The sequence below is a fragment of the Euphorbia lathyris genome, chromosome 5 (assembly GCF_963576675.1).
Source record: "Euphorbia lathyris chromosome 5, ddEupLath1.1, whole genome shotgun sequence".
NCBI classification, from domain to species: Eukaryota; Viridiplantae; Streptophyta; class Magnoliopsida; order Malpighiales; family Euphorbiaceae; genus Euphorbia; species Euphorbia lathyris.
This window is the reverse complement of record NC_088914.1, coordinates 49,870,603-49,890,154: the sequence shown is the minus strand read 5'-3', so window position 1 is coordinate 49,890,154 and position 19,552 is coordinate 49,870,603. Positions and strand designations below refer to the sequence as shown.

Below are 19,552 nucleotides of genomic sequence, written 5' to 3'. Positions count from 1 at the left end.
ATTTTGCAAAAGTAACACATAAATAATAAACATTAGAGTTGCTCCTAACCCACCCAATATATTATTTCAAACATATAGTCGTAGAATGCTTCCAGTACAAGGAGGGGCAACCTTTTGCTTCTAATCTATGCAATCAACTTGGTCTTGGGAAAAAAAAAAAAAAAAAAAAAAGGTCGATGTGGGATTTAGACTTTGGTTGTTTTCAAGAAAAACGTTACAAACTGAAATTGGGAGAAAGAATTTAGACTTATAGAAATTTTTTATATAATTCAAGCCAACTAGTTATTTCTCAAAATATACAAGCATCACAAATCCAGTAACATTCTAAATAAGCAGCATGACTTCAAGATTATTGATTCCCTTCAGCATTGGCTCCACAACCTAATGCATCTTTCCTCCGTCCTGAATAATCAAACAAATCAATGAGGCTTTCTTTTATCAGGTATCTACATTAGCTCATTCATGTTTTTAACTTGGATTTCTATCATGATTATATAATCATGTGGACGGCATTTTGTCACTCCTACCAAATGTGGTCCTGTACTGAACAAAAAAAACTTAAAGTTATGTTGTAAAAAGTTCAGAATTAGCCAACTTTTCAATGTGCTCTCTCCATAACCCTGGTTTCTAAACTAATGATTCAAGCATTTGACGTTTCATTTTTCTTTAACCATTTTCTGTGATATTTATTAGTGAATTTGGCATGTCCATGTTCGTGTTGGCAAAAAACTTACCTGACTTTCTCTTCGATGGGAATTTTCTAGATTTTTTGGGGTCGCCTTTCTCTGCTCCGGTGAAAAGATCATTATACTTTTGTAAAACTCGCTCCTTCTCTTCAAACTTACCCAACACCTCATATGCATCAGCAACCTTTTGGACAATTGATTTTTCGGGAGGTTTCCGATCAAAAGCTTCCAGACCCTTGAAAAGCTATAAATCCACATCATTAGACTACTTTCAAAGTAGAATGTCAACAAAATATCATTACAAGTGTATAAGAAATGAATAAATAGATAAACTTGAAAGAGCATGCAGGCTGAAGCTGTCCAAACAGGAATCGACCACCCTAGATACAGGTTGAGGCAAGTGGAATTTTTCTCCACATACAACAAGTCTGTGCAGAAAATGAATGCATGTTGATGCGTAGATGTTTCTGCTTGTGTACAATTGCTCTCTCTGTTGAAAGTTGTGACAGTGTGGATCTTCCTTAGCAGTGAAATCCAAAAGTCTAGTGAATAATAGATTCACTTCATTCGCATAAGACAGCACAGACACGTATACCCAAATGGACCAATAAATGAATCATGGAGTCCCCCATACTAGAAAGGTTGTTAATCAAAAAACTGCATATTTGATGAGAAGCTATTACACTTGAATATAAAGTACCAAGAACTCCTAGGGGACCCGCTCCGAGTAAAATCATCATACAACACAGAGAAGACCGATCTTATCATTTTAATTAATTCGATAAGAACGACTTCGTCCCATCTTGCTCATCTATTCCATCTCAGCAGCATTATGTTCCATAACATTCAATTATTACAACAATTTCCAAAATCCATTGCATATAAACTTTCAAATTACCTGTAACCCATATATATCAAAGAGATCTAAGTTTTTTTGGGCAAAAAGATACTGCAATAGGTAATTCATCAAACACGTGCATATTAGGACAATAAAAAAAAAAAGGGCGGCCCGGTCGCATTACGCGTCCCCGCTGAGCGAGGGTCCGGGGAGGGGTCCCACCACAAGGGTGTATTGGGAGCAAGCCTTCCCTTGCCAATTTAATTAGCAAGAGGCCGCTCCTAAGACTCGAACCCGTGACCTCAGGTCACACGGCAACAACGTTTTACCGTTGCGCCAAGGCTCGCCCTCGTGCATATTAGGACAATATATAAGAAAAAAGAATTAGAAATCCCCACTAATAAAGTAATGATGGCAACTCAGAAGCAAATTGGATCAACCGTATTATGATGGATAACTGAAAAAAATTTCTAACTCTTCACTTTCAAAACTTTGATAAAAAAAAAAAAAAAGCGGCCCGGTCGCACTACGCGTCCCCGCTGAGAGAGGGTCCGGGGAGGGGTCCCACCATGGGCAAGCTTTCCCCTGCCAATTTATTTTGCAAGAGGCCGCTCCTAAGACTCGAACCCGTGACCTCTTGGTGACACGACAACAACGTTTACCTTCAAAACTTTGATATTCTAACAAAATCTTCTTATTCGGGATTTTAGAATTTATAGAGGATTCCATTACCTGGGATTCCTTATTTTAATATGTGAAAATATTGAAATCATGGATTTAATTTACAGCTGTTAAATCACATACCATCTGTTATTTAAAAGACGTTTAGTATTGACCGACATTTTATTTGGGGTTAGGGTAACAGGAAACAGTAAAGGTTGCTATTTAAGTTAGCGTCGGTTAACCGATCAGAATATACATAAAGGGCGGCCCGGTCGCACTACGCGTCCCCGCTGAGCGAGGGTCCGGGGAGGGGTCCCACCACAAGGGTGTACTGGGGGCAAGCCTTCCCCTGCCAATTTATTTGGCAAGAGGCCGCTCCTAAGACTCGAACCCGTGACCTCTTGGTCACACGACAACAACGTTTACCGTTGCGCCAAGGCTCACCCTCGATCAGAATATACATATTTTCCTAAAATCAGCAACGGAAGAGCAACTAACTAGTACAAATAAATCAAAGACACGATAAGAAGCTCCAAACTCTGTATGAAAAACACAAGACCATACCTTTATGAGGCTCTCCAACATATTGTTTCTGTAGTATATTGATAACATTTGGTTGCACAATTGCCAAGGCACCGAGTGAAGATCTGTCCCAATTTTCTTTGACCAAAACGTGTGTGCTTCTTCTGCTCTATGGTCCATATCTAAAGCTCGAATCAACTGACAATATGTTCCCATAGTATTTCCTTGTCCCTTGCTTAACATCCATTTAATTACCTAGAAAATATTTAAAAAAACAGCTAAAACGGTCCAAATTACAACAGAATAGCAGCAAATAACCAGTAATATACATACACTATCTTCAAGTTTTAATAACCTGCTTAATTCCAACAGTAAAGAAAATGTTATTGTCTAATAATTGTTTCCATCGTTATCATTCTTATGCAACCATGTGACCATCTGGCAGTTTTATTGTTCAAAGTTCATTAAATTCTCTAAGTTATTCCCTTGCAGCAGAATGTAAATGGCATGTGACAAATGAGAGTACTAAGAAATCAAGCTTAAAATGAAAAATCAGTGGTTGCTAGATCAGGGAAGACAAATGTGGAAAATGACAAAATCCTACTCATGTTTCTTTAACAAAAACACCCAATCGTTTACTGTGAGCCATATTTAGAGTATCCCCATTACCAACAGAAAATGACACTCCATATAACTTTTGTGCAGTAAAACGAGGACCTTATGGCACGTTGTTGTTACAGGATTAAAGCATCTTATGCAACATCAGCCTATCATTTGGGACAAAACTGAAATATATGAAGTGACATCCAATAGTCTACTTTACAAAAATTTCAATCTAAAACCACATTTGAACATTATTCTCCCAGATTGTTTGCAGTTGAACAAACCCAGTATTGGTCTGTTTGGCTTCCTTGAGAAGCGATTGGTATAGTGCTACTTTTTCATATTTCTATCATGGCCATGCCCGAAGTCATTACCTTAACCACAAGGAGGCGGATGCCAAAGGCAGGGCAACAGTCCTTTTGAAGTGGTTTATGGCAGAAAACCACCTTTAAGGTTCCAATTTGTTCTTGGATACTAGCAAGGGAGATCAAGATGAGGTCCTTTGTCAACTCAAGTTCCATTTGTTCTGGCTGGGATAGCTTTGTGAGGGGAAAGCTTCCCTAAGAGAGTAACAATCACCATAGCGGCTCTTTTCAATTTTTACTTCATCTTGCTTCATTGAAAGTTCACAGAATCTCCTAACTCTATTAGTTTGGAGCAGTTGATCAATAGAGTTCTTTTCCAAAGAATATTTCCAGAAAAAACTATCCTCTCTCCAAACAGCTCAGTGAGGTCACATATATAACTACCTTCTCTCACTAGCCTACCGCACTCCAAAGCATAATTAATTCCGGCTAAGCAAAGCCACCATCTGTCCCCATTTTTCTTCTAGATACTTTTCACATCCCTGGACCATGACATAATTGATCCAATCATCCAACCACTTTATTCTATCATCCATCCTTTCTTATTAACAATCTAACTACAGATAAAGAAAACTTTCTTTATGCAGGCATATGCCTTGGGATTGTTTAATTCTTGTTTGAATGCACATTCTTCCAATTTAATATCTGACACACCCCCGCACGCGAATGCCCACTTGGCTTAAAGCGCCTACAACAAGACTCATATTACCATGTCCTGCAATTTAATCAACAAATGAGGTTGCCAAGATTCGAACCCTTGATCACTTGGTCAAAGAGACTCTGATACCATGTCATGGAACCATTTGAACCAAAAACTTAAGCTGATAGTTAAGGCCCAATTATAGAACTTATATAAATCTCTGACAAAACTTAATAAGGATGGGATTAGCCATGTATATATTAATGTTTTTGCTGCCAAATTTTAAAGTAATCTGTAGTTCAGACGTGAGTGTATGTGTGCTTAAGTATTACTTTCTCCATTTCTCCCTCATCCTCCTTTCTTTGCCAACAATTCTGTTGTAAAGTACGCTCTGTCATGTATAAGGCCCCCCAAACCATAAATTTCTGCTAGCAGTAGTTCTTTCCAAAATTTCCTATGTTCAAATCTCTCTTTGACAAACAAGCTGTGCCGTGCATCAAATAGGACTTAAAAAGTATCCCATGATTTCCCATCACAATTTAAGTATAGATGGATCAACCAGAATTATGCTTGCAGCTGTCCAATATTAATTGAAAAATTCAGGTTCTTACTTTCCTTGCCCATGATAATTTTAACTAGTGCATTGATATTCAAAAACATGCATAAATTAAGAAAAATACATTTGGTTGCAAAATAGGCTATTAAGCACTGACTTGGGTGTGGACACAGGTGTGGGTGCAGCAGCAAATGACATTTTAAAAAAATATGAAACATGGGTGCGGCCGGACACAGAAAATTTCTATATAATTAATTAATTATATATATATATATATATATTACATATAAAAATATTAAAATAACATAAATAACATTTAAAAGTGATAAAAATACACAAATTACAATCCAATTATTTCACTGCATATAGAGGGTTTCACTGCATATAGAGGGTAAATGTCGTTTTTCAGTCCAATTATTTCCCTACATAATCATATTTGTTTAAGCAAGACTATTTTGGAGACTAACTTTAGGAATATTTATAAGTGTAAACGTGTAATTTTTCACAAGTTAACAATTAGGGCTTCCTCTCTTTCTCTTTGGTTGCTGCGCCCCCTCATTTCCTTCAACTACCTCTGGTTTATTATAAGAGATAGGTGGAGGAAGCCCTAATTGGTGGTGCAGGAAAATAATTTCTTACCAATCTGCTTTGGTTTTGTAACTGGTGGTAGAGGAAGATAATTTCTGCTTGGCTCCTTACTCGAGAGGGATAACCTCTTGGTTTTTTTCTTTTTAAAAAAACTGGACACTGCGGGACACGTTTTTGCCGTGTCGAATGTGAGTCCGGCCGTGTCCCCCTGTCCGGCGAGTCCGCCACCGCCACTCTGATCCTCCGGAAGAGTCCGTGCTTCATAGAAAATAGGGTGTTTGGTTTTTTTTTGGTTTTATGGTGTAGACGGATGCAGAGGAATGGCATTAATTTTCAAACCCAGTTTTTGTTTTCAATTAGCTGCAGAACAACTTCTTGTTTGTTGGATCATGTTCTTTGTTCAGATTGATAGGACAGCACTTCTTTTCTTGTCTTATCTTTTTTTGTATTATTATTGTTTTTGTTCTCTTTTATTGCCCATACTACAGTTTGCTTTAGATTGGATAGTTTAGAAGATTAACTTATTTGCGATGCTTTTATCTCTACTTTTTCCCTTAAAGTTTTATTCTTATTAAAAGACAAAATGTTTGCACTGAATTTTACGTTCACATTCTAAAGTAGAGAGAGAGAGAGAGAAACCTGAATAACTTTGTGCCACTGCTGTTCCTTTTCAAGAGTGATCAAAACCCTCTTAAGTGAAGCAATAGGGAAATTATGCTCCCAAGCAACCCATGCATCAAGAGCACCATACACAGCTTCCTTACTGTCCTTTAGATCAGAAAGCTGCATAGATAAAGTTTTCATCAGCTACCTAAACCATCTGAGCAAAGGGTAACCAAAAACGATAAAAAAAAAAAAAAAGGCGGCCCGGTCGCACTACGCGTCCCCGCTGAGCGAGGGTCCGGGGAGGGGTCCCACCACAAGGGTGTACTGGGGCAAGCCTTCCCCTGCCAATTTATTTGGCAAGAGGCCGCTCCTAAGACTCGAACCCGTGACCTCTTGGTCACATGACAACAACGTTTACCGTTGCGCCAAGGCTCACCCTCAGGTAACCAAAAACGATAATACAAAAAAAAAAACATAAATTAAGAAAATTACAAAATTACTTCCTTATTCTATGAATGTAGAAAGAGGTGTAATAAAACTCATAAATGCAGAAACCTAGCGTACATTCATGCATCCCCCAAAAGTTCTCTCTAGAAGTTAATAATGCAATCAAGCAGCTATCTGCCAACCAACTATTAAATTGCACAGCAAAAGTATACAAAGCAAAACTGGAAATGTAGGATGAAAAGAAATGCATATGCCATACATAAGCTTGCATATTGTAATCGACCACGTAATACACAGTAAAAGACTACATGAATATATTTCATTTAGCAGCAATACACATATATATATACAAGTAGCTCCTAATACTACTACTACAATCAAGGAGACATATTGACCCTACCAGCAGACGAAGCAGCCGTTCAGCAGCCTTAGGCATGCTATTCATTAATTACATTGACTTATTATGTAACACTCCCCTCAAGCTGAAGAATGGCTTTTAATCATGCACAGATACAGATAACAGTCTTATAGACAATACACTCAACATATTTTAGAATATAAAAAATAATTCGGGAGACGGAACCTAGAACATCAAGCTTTGTCGGAAATAGAGAAGCAAAACTCAGTTGAAGCAACACGCAAGAGGCTACCAGCAACGTCAATGCACAAAAGGAGATTCACCGGAAAACTAATCGGACAGGCAGGTCAGAAACAGAGTGGCGATGGCAGCGAAGAACTGAGACTTGGAACCCTAGGTGCAAACAATCTGCTCACAGGGGCAGACAGTGAAGCAGAAAGAAACAGCTCAAGAAGACAAACCCAGAAATTTTGCACACAAGGGCAAATATTTAAGCCAAACTAGGCTCTGATACCATGTAATGGACCATGTAATACACAGGAACACATGGGATACCATGTAGAGTAAGAGACTACATGAATATCTTTTACTTAGGAGCAATACACACACATATATATACAAGTATCCTGATATTACTCACAATCAAGGAGACATATTGACCCTATCAGCAGCACTTCAGCAGCCTTAGGCATGCTACTCATTAAGTACATTGACTTATTATGTAACACATATAATCAACAAATGTTTGCCAAAAAAATATATATATATGAACTATGGTACAAATTCATCATAAATCATATTTTGACAGAGAGCTGGCTTACATTATCCCAAATTAATTTGAAGATCAACCATTACAATTACATTCCTTCATGTCAAAGTTTTAATCCGTGCACTATATGCATGTGTGTACAGAGTAAAAGCAGAATTTAGTGACAAAAAGGGACAAGTGAATTATCAAGGCAATAAAATGTGATGTCCAATAAAAGGCACAAATAATGGTTTTAAATGGCCAACAACAGATTTATGTCACATTAAAAGTGCTGACGTGAGCTTACATTTTCTGCAAGACCTAACTCTACTCAGTTTTTCTGTAGACATACTAGTCAAAGTTCACAAACAATCCAAATTCCCACTTGAAGTTATCAAACCTGGAATAGCAGCATCATTTTTAGCAGTATGGTTCATGTGCAACCAGCATATTTCATGCTGGTTCCAATTTTCGATCATTTACACCATTGGCACAATAATCAAGTGAAGCTATAGAGCACTAATAAATAACCAAAGAGGTAAAGGAACTCGATTTATTACTGTATCATACTTGAGTAATTGCCATTGATTATTACTATTCCAGTTGCTCAATCAGTAATGTTGGATCAGCAGTCTCCTGCTTCTATAAAAAAAAAAAAAGGGCGGCCCGGTCGCATTACGCGTCCCCGCTGAGCGAGGGTCCGGGGAGGGGTCCCACCACAAGGGTGTATTGGGGGCAAGCCTTCCCTTGCCAATTTAATTGGCAAGAGGCCGCTCCTAAGACTCGAACCCGTGACCTCTGGTCACACGGCAACAACGTTTTACCGTTGCGCCAAGGCTCGCCCTCTAGTCTCCTGCTTCTATATAGTTAAAAAATTGGAGGAAGTACAAAAAGATACAGGAGGTTTGCCCGATTTGGGAACTCATGTATGTGGTTTAATAGTTTGCAAACACATGTCTATGGTGTGTGCCATTTGCCAACTCAGGCATAAAGGGCGGCCCGGTGCACTACACGTCCCCGCTAAGCGAGGGTCCGGGGAGGGGTCCCACCACAAGGGTTTGGGGCAAACCTTCCCCTGCCAATTTTTTGGCAAGAGGCCGCTCCTAAGACTCGAACGCGTGACCTCTCGGTCACACGACAACTCAGGCATTGTGTCAAAAATTCTTATAGTGGCTATGTGCCCCAAAAGGGACCGGTCAGGAGCAAGCATAAGGACTGACTTTGAAAATTACCCCATGTATAATGCCTGACCTCACAAATTAACTAAACCACAAGCATTTTTTAACTGACAGATTGACTCACATATCCAGATACCCTTTTACTGCAAACTAAACCACATATCTGAGTTTGCAAACTTAATAAATGTAAGCATGATTAGGGCTGCTAAAGCTGCTGTGACAGCTATAGGGCTGCTAGTAGGGAAACCTTTGTATATAGACCTGTACTTATCTTGAGTTTAATATATTGATGTAGTCTCTTAGATCACATGGTATCCAGTGTATTTCTTTCTATTTTGCATGGTCTTCTACATGGTATCAGAGCCTAGTCTGAGTTTCAGGGTTTCTATCTTGAAATTGTTTTCGTGTTCTGCCTTAGAAAGGCAGTGTTCTGGGTTTCTGTTTGAGGGCATGTTCGACATCTTCAGCTTGTGCTGCTTCTTTCTCCGGCCTCGTCTCCTTCATCGCTGTCTGGATATCTGTTCAATTTTTCTAGGTTTTACTAGTTGCTTTACGGTATCTGCTTGGGCTCACTAGTCTGTTTCCAGTGTTGCATCCTTTTTTTTAATCTGTCTTCTCCCTTTTTCTGCTGTTGGTGTGCAGTTTCGACAACTCGATTCATCCTTGCCTAGCAGTGGATTGTGTTGCTGCTACTTCCACTTTTGATTTTGATTTTGTAGATGCTATTTCCACTATTTGGATTTTAATTTTGTGGGTAATGCTGGCCCGCATGCTGATTCCATTATTTTGGATTTTGATTTTATGGATGCTGCTAGTCCACTCTTGGGGATTTTACCTATGTCGGGTTGCCTATGTGCCAGCCCGTGAGGGCGCATGGAAGCTCCGGTTTTGGGGAGGCTTCTTGTTCCGCCGTTGCCTCTCTCATTTCTATGCCTGTTCAGTTAGTTTTCCAGTGAATTTCCTTGTTTGTGTTGACATTGCTGGCAGTTACTTCAACTGGGTTCTGCTACTCCTTTTCCGATGAAGCTTGTTGTTCCATTGACGTCTCTCCGTCCCCTATCTGCCTGTTTGGTTTGTTCTTCTGGATTGCATTTCCCAAATTACATTTTATATCCTGAACTTGAGTTTCTTTGAGTGATATTGTTTTGTGTGCTACGTTTCAGCATAGATGCTATGTTTTGAGTCTTTGCCTCCGCTGTTCAGTTCCGGCGAAATAAGTCAATTTCGGAGAGGAACCACCTTGGGAGGAAACCTGCAAATTGTTACCTACATTTGTAGCAAGCTGAGCATAATTAATATCCTTGCTCCAGCTTGATGGGGAGTGTATTAAATGTAAGCATGATTAGGGCTGCTAAGGTTGCTGTGACAGCTATAGGGCTGCTAGTAGGGTCACTATGTTTTCTTAATTGTAGGAAAAACCTTGTATATAAATCTGTACTGATCTTGAGTTTAATATATTAATGTAGTCTCTTAGATTATTACATGTTATCCCATGTATATCTTTCTAGTTTACATGGTCATCTACACAAACTTTTACACCACATACCTGAGTTTGCAAATCGGACAAACCACAGTTATTTTGTTGTACTCTACCCTGAAAAAATAAATTTCATGGGAACAAACAGACTACAGGAATAGAAAATTACTCTACAATATTCCACACTCTAATTTATTGACCTTGCTTCCACAGGAAACTTTAAGTTATTATAAATCTGCTGAAATAATATTTCATGGTAAACATGAAATTAGAACCTGAGGGAAACCCCCCATTTTAAAAAAGTGATAGAAAAGCATTATGGCAACTTAATCGTGCCTTCAAACTTCAAAGTTCAATTCTTAAAAAAAAATGATCTAGGCCCAGATGCAGCCAAATTTGAATTGCAGCAAATTTCTTAACAAATACTATTAAAGTACTACCTCTTGAGTTGGCATAAATAGCTTGAAAAGAAATGACAACAAAAAAAACCCAGAATGCTTTCTATTGCAATTACCACGTGTAACCCCACCTAGTACAATGTGATGTTTAAGATTCTCAACAGCATACAACAACCATAGGTAGAAGGCTTAATGAAGAAAAGTAGAAGAAGCTGAACTGTAATGATATCATGCAAGCCAAAGAGATTAAATTTTTTTTTAGAAAGAAAAACATTAAGATGCATCAAATCTTTCAAACCACAACTGATAACATGATATCCACTGGAGTTAATCAAGGAATAGTTTTGTAGTCCCAAAAGCTTATTAGTGATTTGGTATTGCCTCTATTGTCAATCTTGATCCTAATCCATGTAATCACAATAGTCATTTCAATAATCAATGCACATCAACACAGATCTTACACACAAAACCATATGACATGTTCGTAATCCATACCATTCCAATCTCACTAACACACCACATATCACAAGTGTCTATGAGCTTGCTGTTTCACAAGCTGTCCCTTTTCCCTTCATTTTACAATGAATACACATTGTAAATATGGAGACCATGAGTAGATTAATTTCCTAGAAACCAATTCACTATTTCCTTGTGCAGAACAATTTAAATCTAAACTGACTTGTAAGAATTAAGTTCCAAAAAATGGCATCCAACAAGAATAATACTCTACTATAACTGTTTATACTTTACACTTCATAGCATTCTAATTACAAAAAATATTATGCCCAAACTTCAATCAGTAGCGAAGCCCAAAGGACACTATAAACGTTGCATATGCATACCGTTTTCAAAAGGAAATTGATTTTATCCTTCATGGAAACATTCTTCCCAATCTTATAATTGTGCGCAGTTTTAGCATTTTCTGATTTTTGACAAATACCTTCATGTTGACTTTTATCCTGCATCATTTTGTTTCAAACAAACACTTTGAGTCAATTTGATTGAACAGCAGTAATTACAAAGCAATATTCATCCTTGTATTTCATTTTGTTGAATAAGTAAACAAGAGATCAAAAAAAGCAATACCAACTTCTTCTCTAAGAATGACGTAGACCTTGTAATATTTTCACAAGAAGTTTGAGAATGCATCATCCCACTAAAGCCAGAACTAGAAGCCAATATCCTTGCAGCTCCTACTCTTGATAATCGGGAAACCTATAAAAAAATATAAAGTAGCTGAAAAATGAAACAATCTGAAATAGGCATTGAAGGAAGCAAAAGAGAAGAGACTCACGAGAGAAGACATTCCTGATGAACACCACATGATCCTAACGTAGAGAATACCAACTACGAATTCCAAAGCACTGGAATAAAATACAAATTACTAATAACAAGGAAAACTGCTCTTCAGCAATGAACAGAAATTCAATGATCCAATTGCTGGTTCATATGAAATCACTTCTTCAAAACTGAAAACCCTTGCCAGTTACTTTCCACTTTAACGCACATCCACCAATCAATGCTGATAATGGCAGTTGCCTTCATGTCAGTGGCTATTATTCGTTCTCATTTCTACAGTAGAAGCAGTTCTGCAAGTGGATTTAACAGAATATCCAATTAAATTTAAAAAGCAACTTAGTGAGGCTCAACAACAATCAACTACGAAGATTCCTAGTTTTAATTGCGGGGAAGGTGTAAAATAAAAAGCTTGCTCCTCAAGCTGGACTGAAAGTAGCCTAAATATTAAATAATAATAATTATTATTATCTTTCGACAAAGAAAAAACCGAAACATTAGAGTTTGGAATCTAAGCTCTGTGCATGAATCAAATGACCACAAAATAAATGGGAAAAAAAAAATTAATTCTTTGTGGATAAATTTTATTCCTTCAGTCAAAACAAACCGATGCTAAAAGAACAACAGAACAAGAGAGGTTTTAAAAATTTATGGAGAAAATAGGGCCACACAACATAAACGGAATTACTCAAAAGATTGCAATGCATCATACTAACTAACTGGTGGTGCGGTACTGCAGTGTGAATGATTCAGACGAGTCGACGACTGCTGGTCCGGGGCACAGCAGATGTCGGGGAGGAACCGGGAAAGGCAGGAAGGAAGGATAGTATGCACGATAGCGATTTCGGTTTTGGGAATTTCAAAATGGTCTGATTAAATATTACTAGGGTTTTGGGACTTTTTTTTTCTTCGACAGTAGTGTTTCGGAATTTGGATAATTACCCCTCAACTTTTATTTTGCTTTCTTTATGACCCTTTCTTGAACTTGAAAAATGGACAATAATTTCATCTGAGAGTTTATGTAAATGATATTTTAAATCATTTTAATTCTTAAATTTTGGATTTTAAAATTATTGATGTGTTGTTTGATAAGAATAGAAAAAAATAACTCTTTAGGCAGAAAAATAGCCATTTAGAGGAAAAAAAAAATTAAAATGATTGCTTTTAAAAAATTGAAAATCATGATCAACGCCATTATTTTGATGTTGTTTATTTTTATAGAGTAAATTTTAGGTACTTTTAGTTTTGAAGTTTATAATGTCACAAAGAAAATAAAAATTGAATTTACCCAATTCGTAGATGATTGGGTAGAAATATTTAAAAATTAAATTTTGGTTCCAATTTGAATGTAACAATTTAGGGAGCTATTCACCAATTAAAGTTAGCTTAATTAGAGATTGTCTCCCCCACAATCTCAAAATATTGACGAAATATTCCATATTTTTCAAAAAAAAAAAAAATATATTTTAATTGAGCTTAACATGGATAGTAAAAAGCAAATTAGAAAGTTGACCCATAGAGATGATTTCTGATAAAAATGGCTCTGTGTTAGGGAGCCAGAATTTAGTTAAAACAATTAGAAGGATTTGCTCCTCTTTCGATTCTATCAACTTTTGTCATGTTTTCAAGGAGCAGAATCAGGTGGCTTGCTGTTGAGGGCCATGAGAGGGCTTTGGGCGTCTCTATTTTCTCTTCTCCTCCTGATTTCCTATTATCTTTGCTTTCTCAAGATATTGTGGGAGTTAGTTTTCCTAGACTAATCCCAGATTAATTTGTTGTGGTGTTTGTTTTGTCTTTACTTTCTTTTCCCTACCAAAAAAAGAAAGCTGACCCAGTAGAGGTGCAAACTAACTTAAAATACATAAAACTAACATATACAAAATCGCAATAGCTTCGCAGTTTGCGATTCTACGAAGTAAAATCACAAAATCGCGAACTACGAAGAGTTTGGGTTCAGTTATAACTCTAAATATCAGTCGATAGATGTGCAAACTAGCTTAAAATATATAAAAGTTACATATACAAAAGAATTTATGTATGTAAAATCAACAAAATACTTACATAAAAAGTTCGGATTTTGGATTGATGTATGAAATTAAAGTTGGAATGCAAAGGATGAGAGTTGGAGTGAAAGAAATGGTTAAGTTGTTATATATATACTAAGAGTATTTTTGGTAAGTCTAATTTAAAAGTGGCTGATTTTGTAAAGAATGGTATAATGGGTTTAAATTTGTAATTAAATCTATCAATTAGGCCAGTTTTATCATTTATCCTTTAGGTTAATAATTCAAATTATAATCTGCAAGAATTCGCAATAAATCATTAATCCGCAAGAATCCGTATAAAACCATTTTTTTCCTCTCCCGACACGCGGACGTGAGGACATCACGCCTCACCAAGTGGTGAGGCGTGATACACATACGCCTCGCCACTTGGTGAGGCGTGATGTCCTCACGTCCGGGTGTTGGGAGAGAGAGAAAAAAATAGGTTTTCCCACCCCAACACCTGAAAGAGCATTTTTTTTCGGATGGTTAAGGGTGGGAAATTGGGGCTCGGAATAACAACATCCATATTTATTAGGCTTAGTCTATTGATCAATTCCAAAATATAATTAAGCACGTGAACTAATAATGGTTAGAATTTCCTTTTAGTTAATTGGATTAACTAAAATGCCAAGCTTTAAAATTTTAAAATCATTTCGTTTTAAAAAATTTAAATAAATGAATGGATCTCATTTGGAATTTAACTAAGAAATTAAATAAGGCATGTATACTTTAGTAACGTATTAGAATTAAGGGCTAATTACAAATCTAGCCCAACTAAGAAAGGTCATTTACATATCTAACTCACTTTACTTCCATTTTACCAAATTAGACCATTTCATCCACTTTGGACAAAATTACCCTTAGTTCTATTGATCGATAGATCGATTTCTGATATCAAACGTTAGCGGTTTTTGAGATTTTTGAAGTATTATGTTCAATTTTCCGTAGAAATTGTATATTTTTAGCTTATACGTCTGCTTTTCTCGCTGGTCTTGCCTCTTTCTTCATCTATAATGGTATCATTTCAATTTTCTCAATTTTTCAACATTTTTCTCCATTGTTGTCGCATTTGTGACGAAATTTGTCGCATTTCGTCATAAATGCGACAACAGCTGTCGCATTTCGTCGCAAATGCGACAACTGTTGTCGCATTTGTGACGAAATGCGACAAATTTCGTCACAAATGCGACAACAATGGAGAAAAATGGTGGAAAATTGTGGAAAAAATAGAAAATTGAAACGATACCATTACAGATGAAGAAAGAGGCAAGACCAGCGAGAAAAGCAGACGTATAAGCTAAAAACATACAATTTCTACGGGAAATTGAACATAATACTTTAAAAATCTCAAAAATCGCTAACGATTGATATCAGAAATTGAAGAAGATGAACCGAAGAAGAAGAAGAAGAAGAACCATAACCAGAACAAGAAGAAGAAGAAGAAGAAGAAGAAGAAGAAGAAGAAGCGGAAGAAGAAGAAGAAGAAGAAGATCCATCGATCAATAGAACTGAGGGTAATTTTGTCCAAAATGGATGAAATGATCTAATTTGGTAAGATGGAAGCAAAGTGGGTTAAATATGTAAATGAGCCCTCTTAATTGGGCTAGATTTATAATTAGCCCTAGAATTAATTTCATTGGATGAAATTATTTGATTGGCGTTTTTCAAGATACGTAATTCCACATTTTTTTTTAAATACGGTCTGCGCACCATTTTATTTTTCTTTGTAATGTTATTAGAATAGTTTAATTTTCTAATATAATCAAGAAGAAAATGGAGCCCAAAAGGAAGTCCAAACTCATACTCAAGTTGAAGTCCAAAGGTTTGTTATTGTAAAATTTAGAAAATTTCAATAGGATGTATTTAGAAGCTCATATGTTGTCATCTGCAAATTGTTATTTGCATGTCCAGTTCACTTTGACATATCTATATACCAAGTTAAGTCGTAATTAATCAAAGTACTTGATAATTAAAATCCCTAAATATCAAGTCATAAATACTTTCCACAACCGAACATTATCGATGCGATGATCATCCAAATATGGGTTGTGCCAAAACCCGATACATTGGATCATAATGGGGCAATGGTTAGGGTATTGGATATGCCTCACTTCGGATTGGTAGTTGGACTTAACATGATGTGCCAAAATCCTAAAGATTAATCACTCCAAAACCGAGAGTTGCACTAGGTTGCAATTGTAATGGTGTTTCCTATCTACTCAACCTATACTTAGGGGTACATGATCAGCTTGAGTAAGTCGAGACCAAATACTAATCTCAACCCACTAATTTAAGCATGCACTAACATGCGCTATTTAACAAAGGATACTAGCACATTTAGTGGGAGAAAATAAAAGACCTTGTTTATTAATCAAATCCATTTTTTCTATGTAGATTTTAATAAAAATGACTGTAAGTAAATGTAATATATTAGCTAATGTCAATATTAAATCAGATGGCTTGGATCCCAAGAGATTGATTTCAAAGAGAAAAGCTACATGTTGCTCTCAATGCAATGAGCTAGGCCATTGTAGGGCACAAAGTAAACTAAATGAAAAGTAATGTACGGGTTAGGCTTGTGAATGCCACATTATAGAAATAATTCTTTTTACGTCTACATCATGGGAATTGTATACTGGATGTAGGTCACAAATTTGTTCAAATGTGAGAGGACTTATGAATAAGAGATACTTGGCACAAGGTGAGGTAGACCTTAGAGTTGAAAATGGTGCATAAGTTGCATCCCACGAGAGGGGAGGTTTCCACCTCTCAATGCCAAATGGTTTGACATTGATTCTGAGGAACTGTTTCTATGTTCCGACCATAAGAAGAAAAACAATCTCGATGTCTTGTTTAGACAATGAAGGCTTTTATTTTTCTGTTTCGAACAACACTATCACAATACGCCAAGCAAGCATCATTTACGGTACGACACCACTGAATAATGGTCTTTATATCATTGATCTAAACCTCAATAAGCAAATCTATAACATAAACACCAAGCAGGTCAGAGCTCATAAACTCAACCTGGCTTATTTCTGGAATTATCGTTTGGGACACTCAAATAAAAACACATTTCCAAGCTCCACGGACTTGGAGTCTTAGGGTCATTTGATTTTGAATCATATGACACATATGAGCCTTTCCTTAGAGGCAAGATGACAAAGATCCTTTTCAACAAACAAGATGAAAGGGCAAAGAACTTATTGGAGTTGATACACACGGATGTGTGCGGTCATATGAGTATCCTTGCCATAGGTGGATTTGACTAATTTGTCACTTTTACAGATAACTTCAGTAGATACGGATACATTTACTTAATGAAGCATAAATCTGAAACCTTCGAAAGGTTTCTAGATTATAAAAGTGAACTTGAGAAACAACTGGGCAAAAGCATAAAGGCCATTTCATCGAATCAAGGTGACAGATACTTTAGCTAAGAGTTTCATGCTTACCTGGGACATCAAGGAATTCTCTTAGAGCTCATTTCTCACAGAACACCACAATGAAATGGTGTGCTTAAAGGATAAATCGAACCTTGTTGGACATGGTTCAATCCATGATGAGCCAAGCATCTCTTTCGACTTATTTATGCAAATATGCCCTGGAAATTGTTGTTTTTCTATTGAACCGTACACCAACTAAAGCAGTTGAAAAGACACCACATAAGATGTGGATGGGCAGGGTGCCCAATATGTCTTTCTTATAGATATGGGGTTGTGAAGCCCACGTCAAGAAATTGATAGAGGACAAGCTATCATCCAAGATTGATAAATACTTGTTTATGGGTTACCCCAAGTAAACAAAGGGGTATTACTTCTGCCACCTAAAAGAGAATATAGCTTTTGTTGCTCGAAAGGGTGCATTTCTTGAAAAAGAGTTTCTTTTCAAGAAAGATAGTGTGAGTACAATTGAACTTCAAGAGGTTCAACTACACATACTACTATTGAGGATACGTTGAAAACTGTAGCAGGGCCATCCAGTCAAGTGGTTCTATCTCTGGGTGCACAAAAACCGAGAAGGTCGGGTAGAAGTCATTAAGAGCCTCATAAGGTACGAACTGCTTATAACTAAGAACCATGAAATTTTAGAAAATCAACAAAAGGAACCAACTACTTATAATGAGGATATTAAAAGCACTGAATCAGCTCAATGGCTTGGAGCCATAAAAGCTGAAAAGCAATCGATGCACGATAACCAAGTTTCGAGCTTGGTTGATCCACCTAAAGGTTCTAAGGTAATCGATAATAGATGGTGTTTCAAGTTGAAGGCCGACAACACCTTTAAGGGATGTCTAGTGGCAAAGGGTTTCAAACAAATCCATAGGATAAACTATGATGAAACCTTCTCCCTAGTTTTCATGTTGAATTTCATAAGGACATTACTTGCCATAGTAGCATTTTATGACTATAAGATATACAAAATGGATGTCAAAACCGCTTTCCTAAAATCAGCCAGAGGGTTTTATCGATCTAGAATATCCTAACCGGGTCTGCAAGCTTCAAAGGTCTATCTACGGACTAAAGCAGACATCTCAGAGTTGGAACATTCATTTTGATGAAGTAGTGAAAGAAATTAGCTTCATGCAAAACGAAGATGAGCCTTATGTGTACAAGAAGGCGACTAGAAGCATCATCATTTTCTTAGTTCTCTATTTTGACGGCATCATGCTCATTGGAAATGCCATCCCTACCCTCTCAAAAGTCAAAGAGTGGTTAGGAAAGTCTTTTACAATGAAGGGCGCAAAGTCGAGAAAATACTAAGTATTAGGATCTACAGGGATAGATCGAGACATCATTTGGACCTATGTCAAGAAAGGTACATAGACAAAATTCTGGCTAGGTTCAGAATGATCAACACAAACAAAGGGTTCTTACCCGTGCTCTAAGGTATTGTCTTAAATAAGGAGATGGGGCCCTTTACCAAGGAGAGAGAATACATGAACCAGGTTCTGTATTCTTCAACCACTGTATACATGGATCTCCAATTCAATCCAATTTTATAATTTACCCTTTATAATATTACTTAGGGATACCATAAGGTAAGGTACCAACACATAATGTCAATCTTGTACGGGCCGCAAACCTGACTTGAGTATGCTCAGGTCATGGAGTTGCACAACTTCCACTTATGATACATCAAGCAAATTTGGGAAATTAGGCCCAAGAGCTAAAAAGTGTATCTTTATAATATACCCGTACTTTTTGAATTAAATGTCATGTATTATTACCCTAGCATGTATACGTTTTGAATCTCATACACATCCAATTTAATTCGCAAATACCGTTACCCATAAAACAAATAAATTACAAATTTAACAAAATAAGACTTTAATAAACTATCCACAAATTTAAAAAATAATTCAAAATTTCAACAAACACTCTAAATTAAAACATTTAAAATTATCAAAAAACAAAACAAATTAAAAATAAATAGATCATTTCATATTAATATATGGAGGGGCAACAGGTATCCAGAAGGGTAATCCCATATCCGATATGGGTAATTTTTTAGATCTCATACCCGCCTCAAACTCTT

At 36.8% G+C, this 19,552-nt stretch overlaps 1 protein-coding gene across 5 annotated transcripts; it reads right to left on the bottom strand.

The window, feature by feature from the left end:
- Positions 1-41: 41 nt before the first annotated feature.
- On the bottom strand, positions 42-12,934 carry LOC136229986 (pentatricopeptide repeat-containing protein At4g18975, chloroplastic). Of its 5 annotated transcripts, none has more exons than XM_066018881.1 (8): positions 12,682-12,929; positions 11,968-12,262; positions 11,760-11,888; positions 11,516-11,632; positions 6,101-6,244; positions 2,752-2,964; positions 735-930; positions 42-402 (listed from the first exon to the last, which is right to left on the bottom strand). In XM_066018881.1, exons 2-8 carry the CDS (start codon positions 11,995-11,997, stop codon positions 350-352), a joined length of 882 nt encoding a protein of 293 aa, XP_065874953.1. In that variant the 5' UTR covers positions 11,998-12,262; positions 12,682-12,929; the 3' UTR covers positions 42-349. The 5 variants fall into 5 exon arrangements, with proteins under 5 accessions (XP_065874953.1, XP_065874950.1, XP_065874951.1 ...); XM_066018878.1 differs by lacking the exon at positions 42-402 and adding an exon at positions 404-538 and having other exon boundaries at positions 12,682-12,934; XM_066018879.1 differs by lacking the exon at positions 42-402 and adding an exon at positions 404-538 and having other exon boundaries at positions 12,686-12,934.
- Positions 12,935-19,552: the final 6,618 nt, after the last annotated feature.

Excerpts from the sequence above, each read along its gene's own strand:
- LOC136229986 (XM_066018878.1), bottom strand. The coding sequence starts at position 11,997 with ATGTGGTGTTCATCAGGAATGTCTTCTCTC. Across the intron at positions 11,633-11,759 it reads CATTCTTAGAGAAGAAGTTG|GATAAAAGTCAACATGAAGG; the intron begins GTATTGCTTTTT and ends AAAATGATGCAG. Across the intron at positions 539-734 it reads CCCATCGAAGAGAAAGTCAG|GACCACATTTGGTAGGAGTG; the intron begins GTAAGTTTTTTG and ends TGTTCAGTACAG.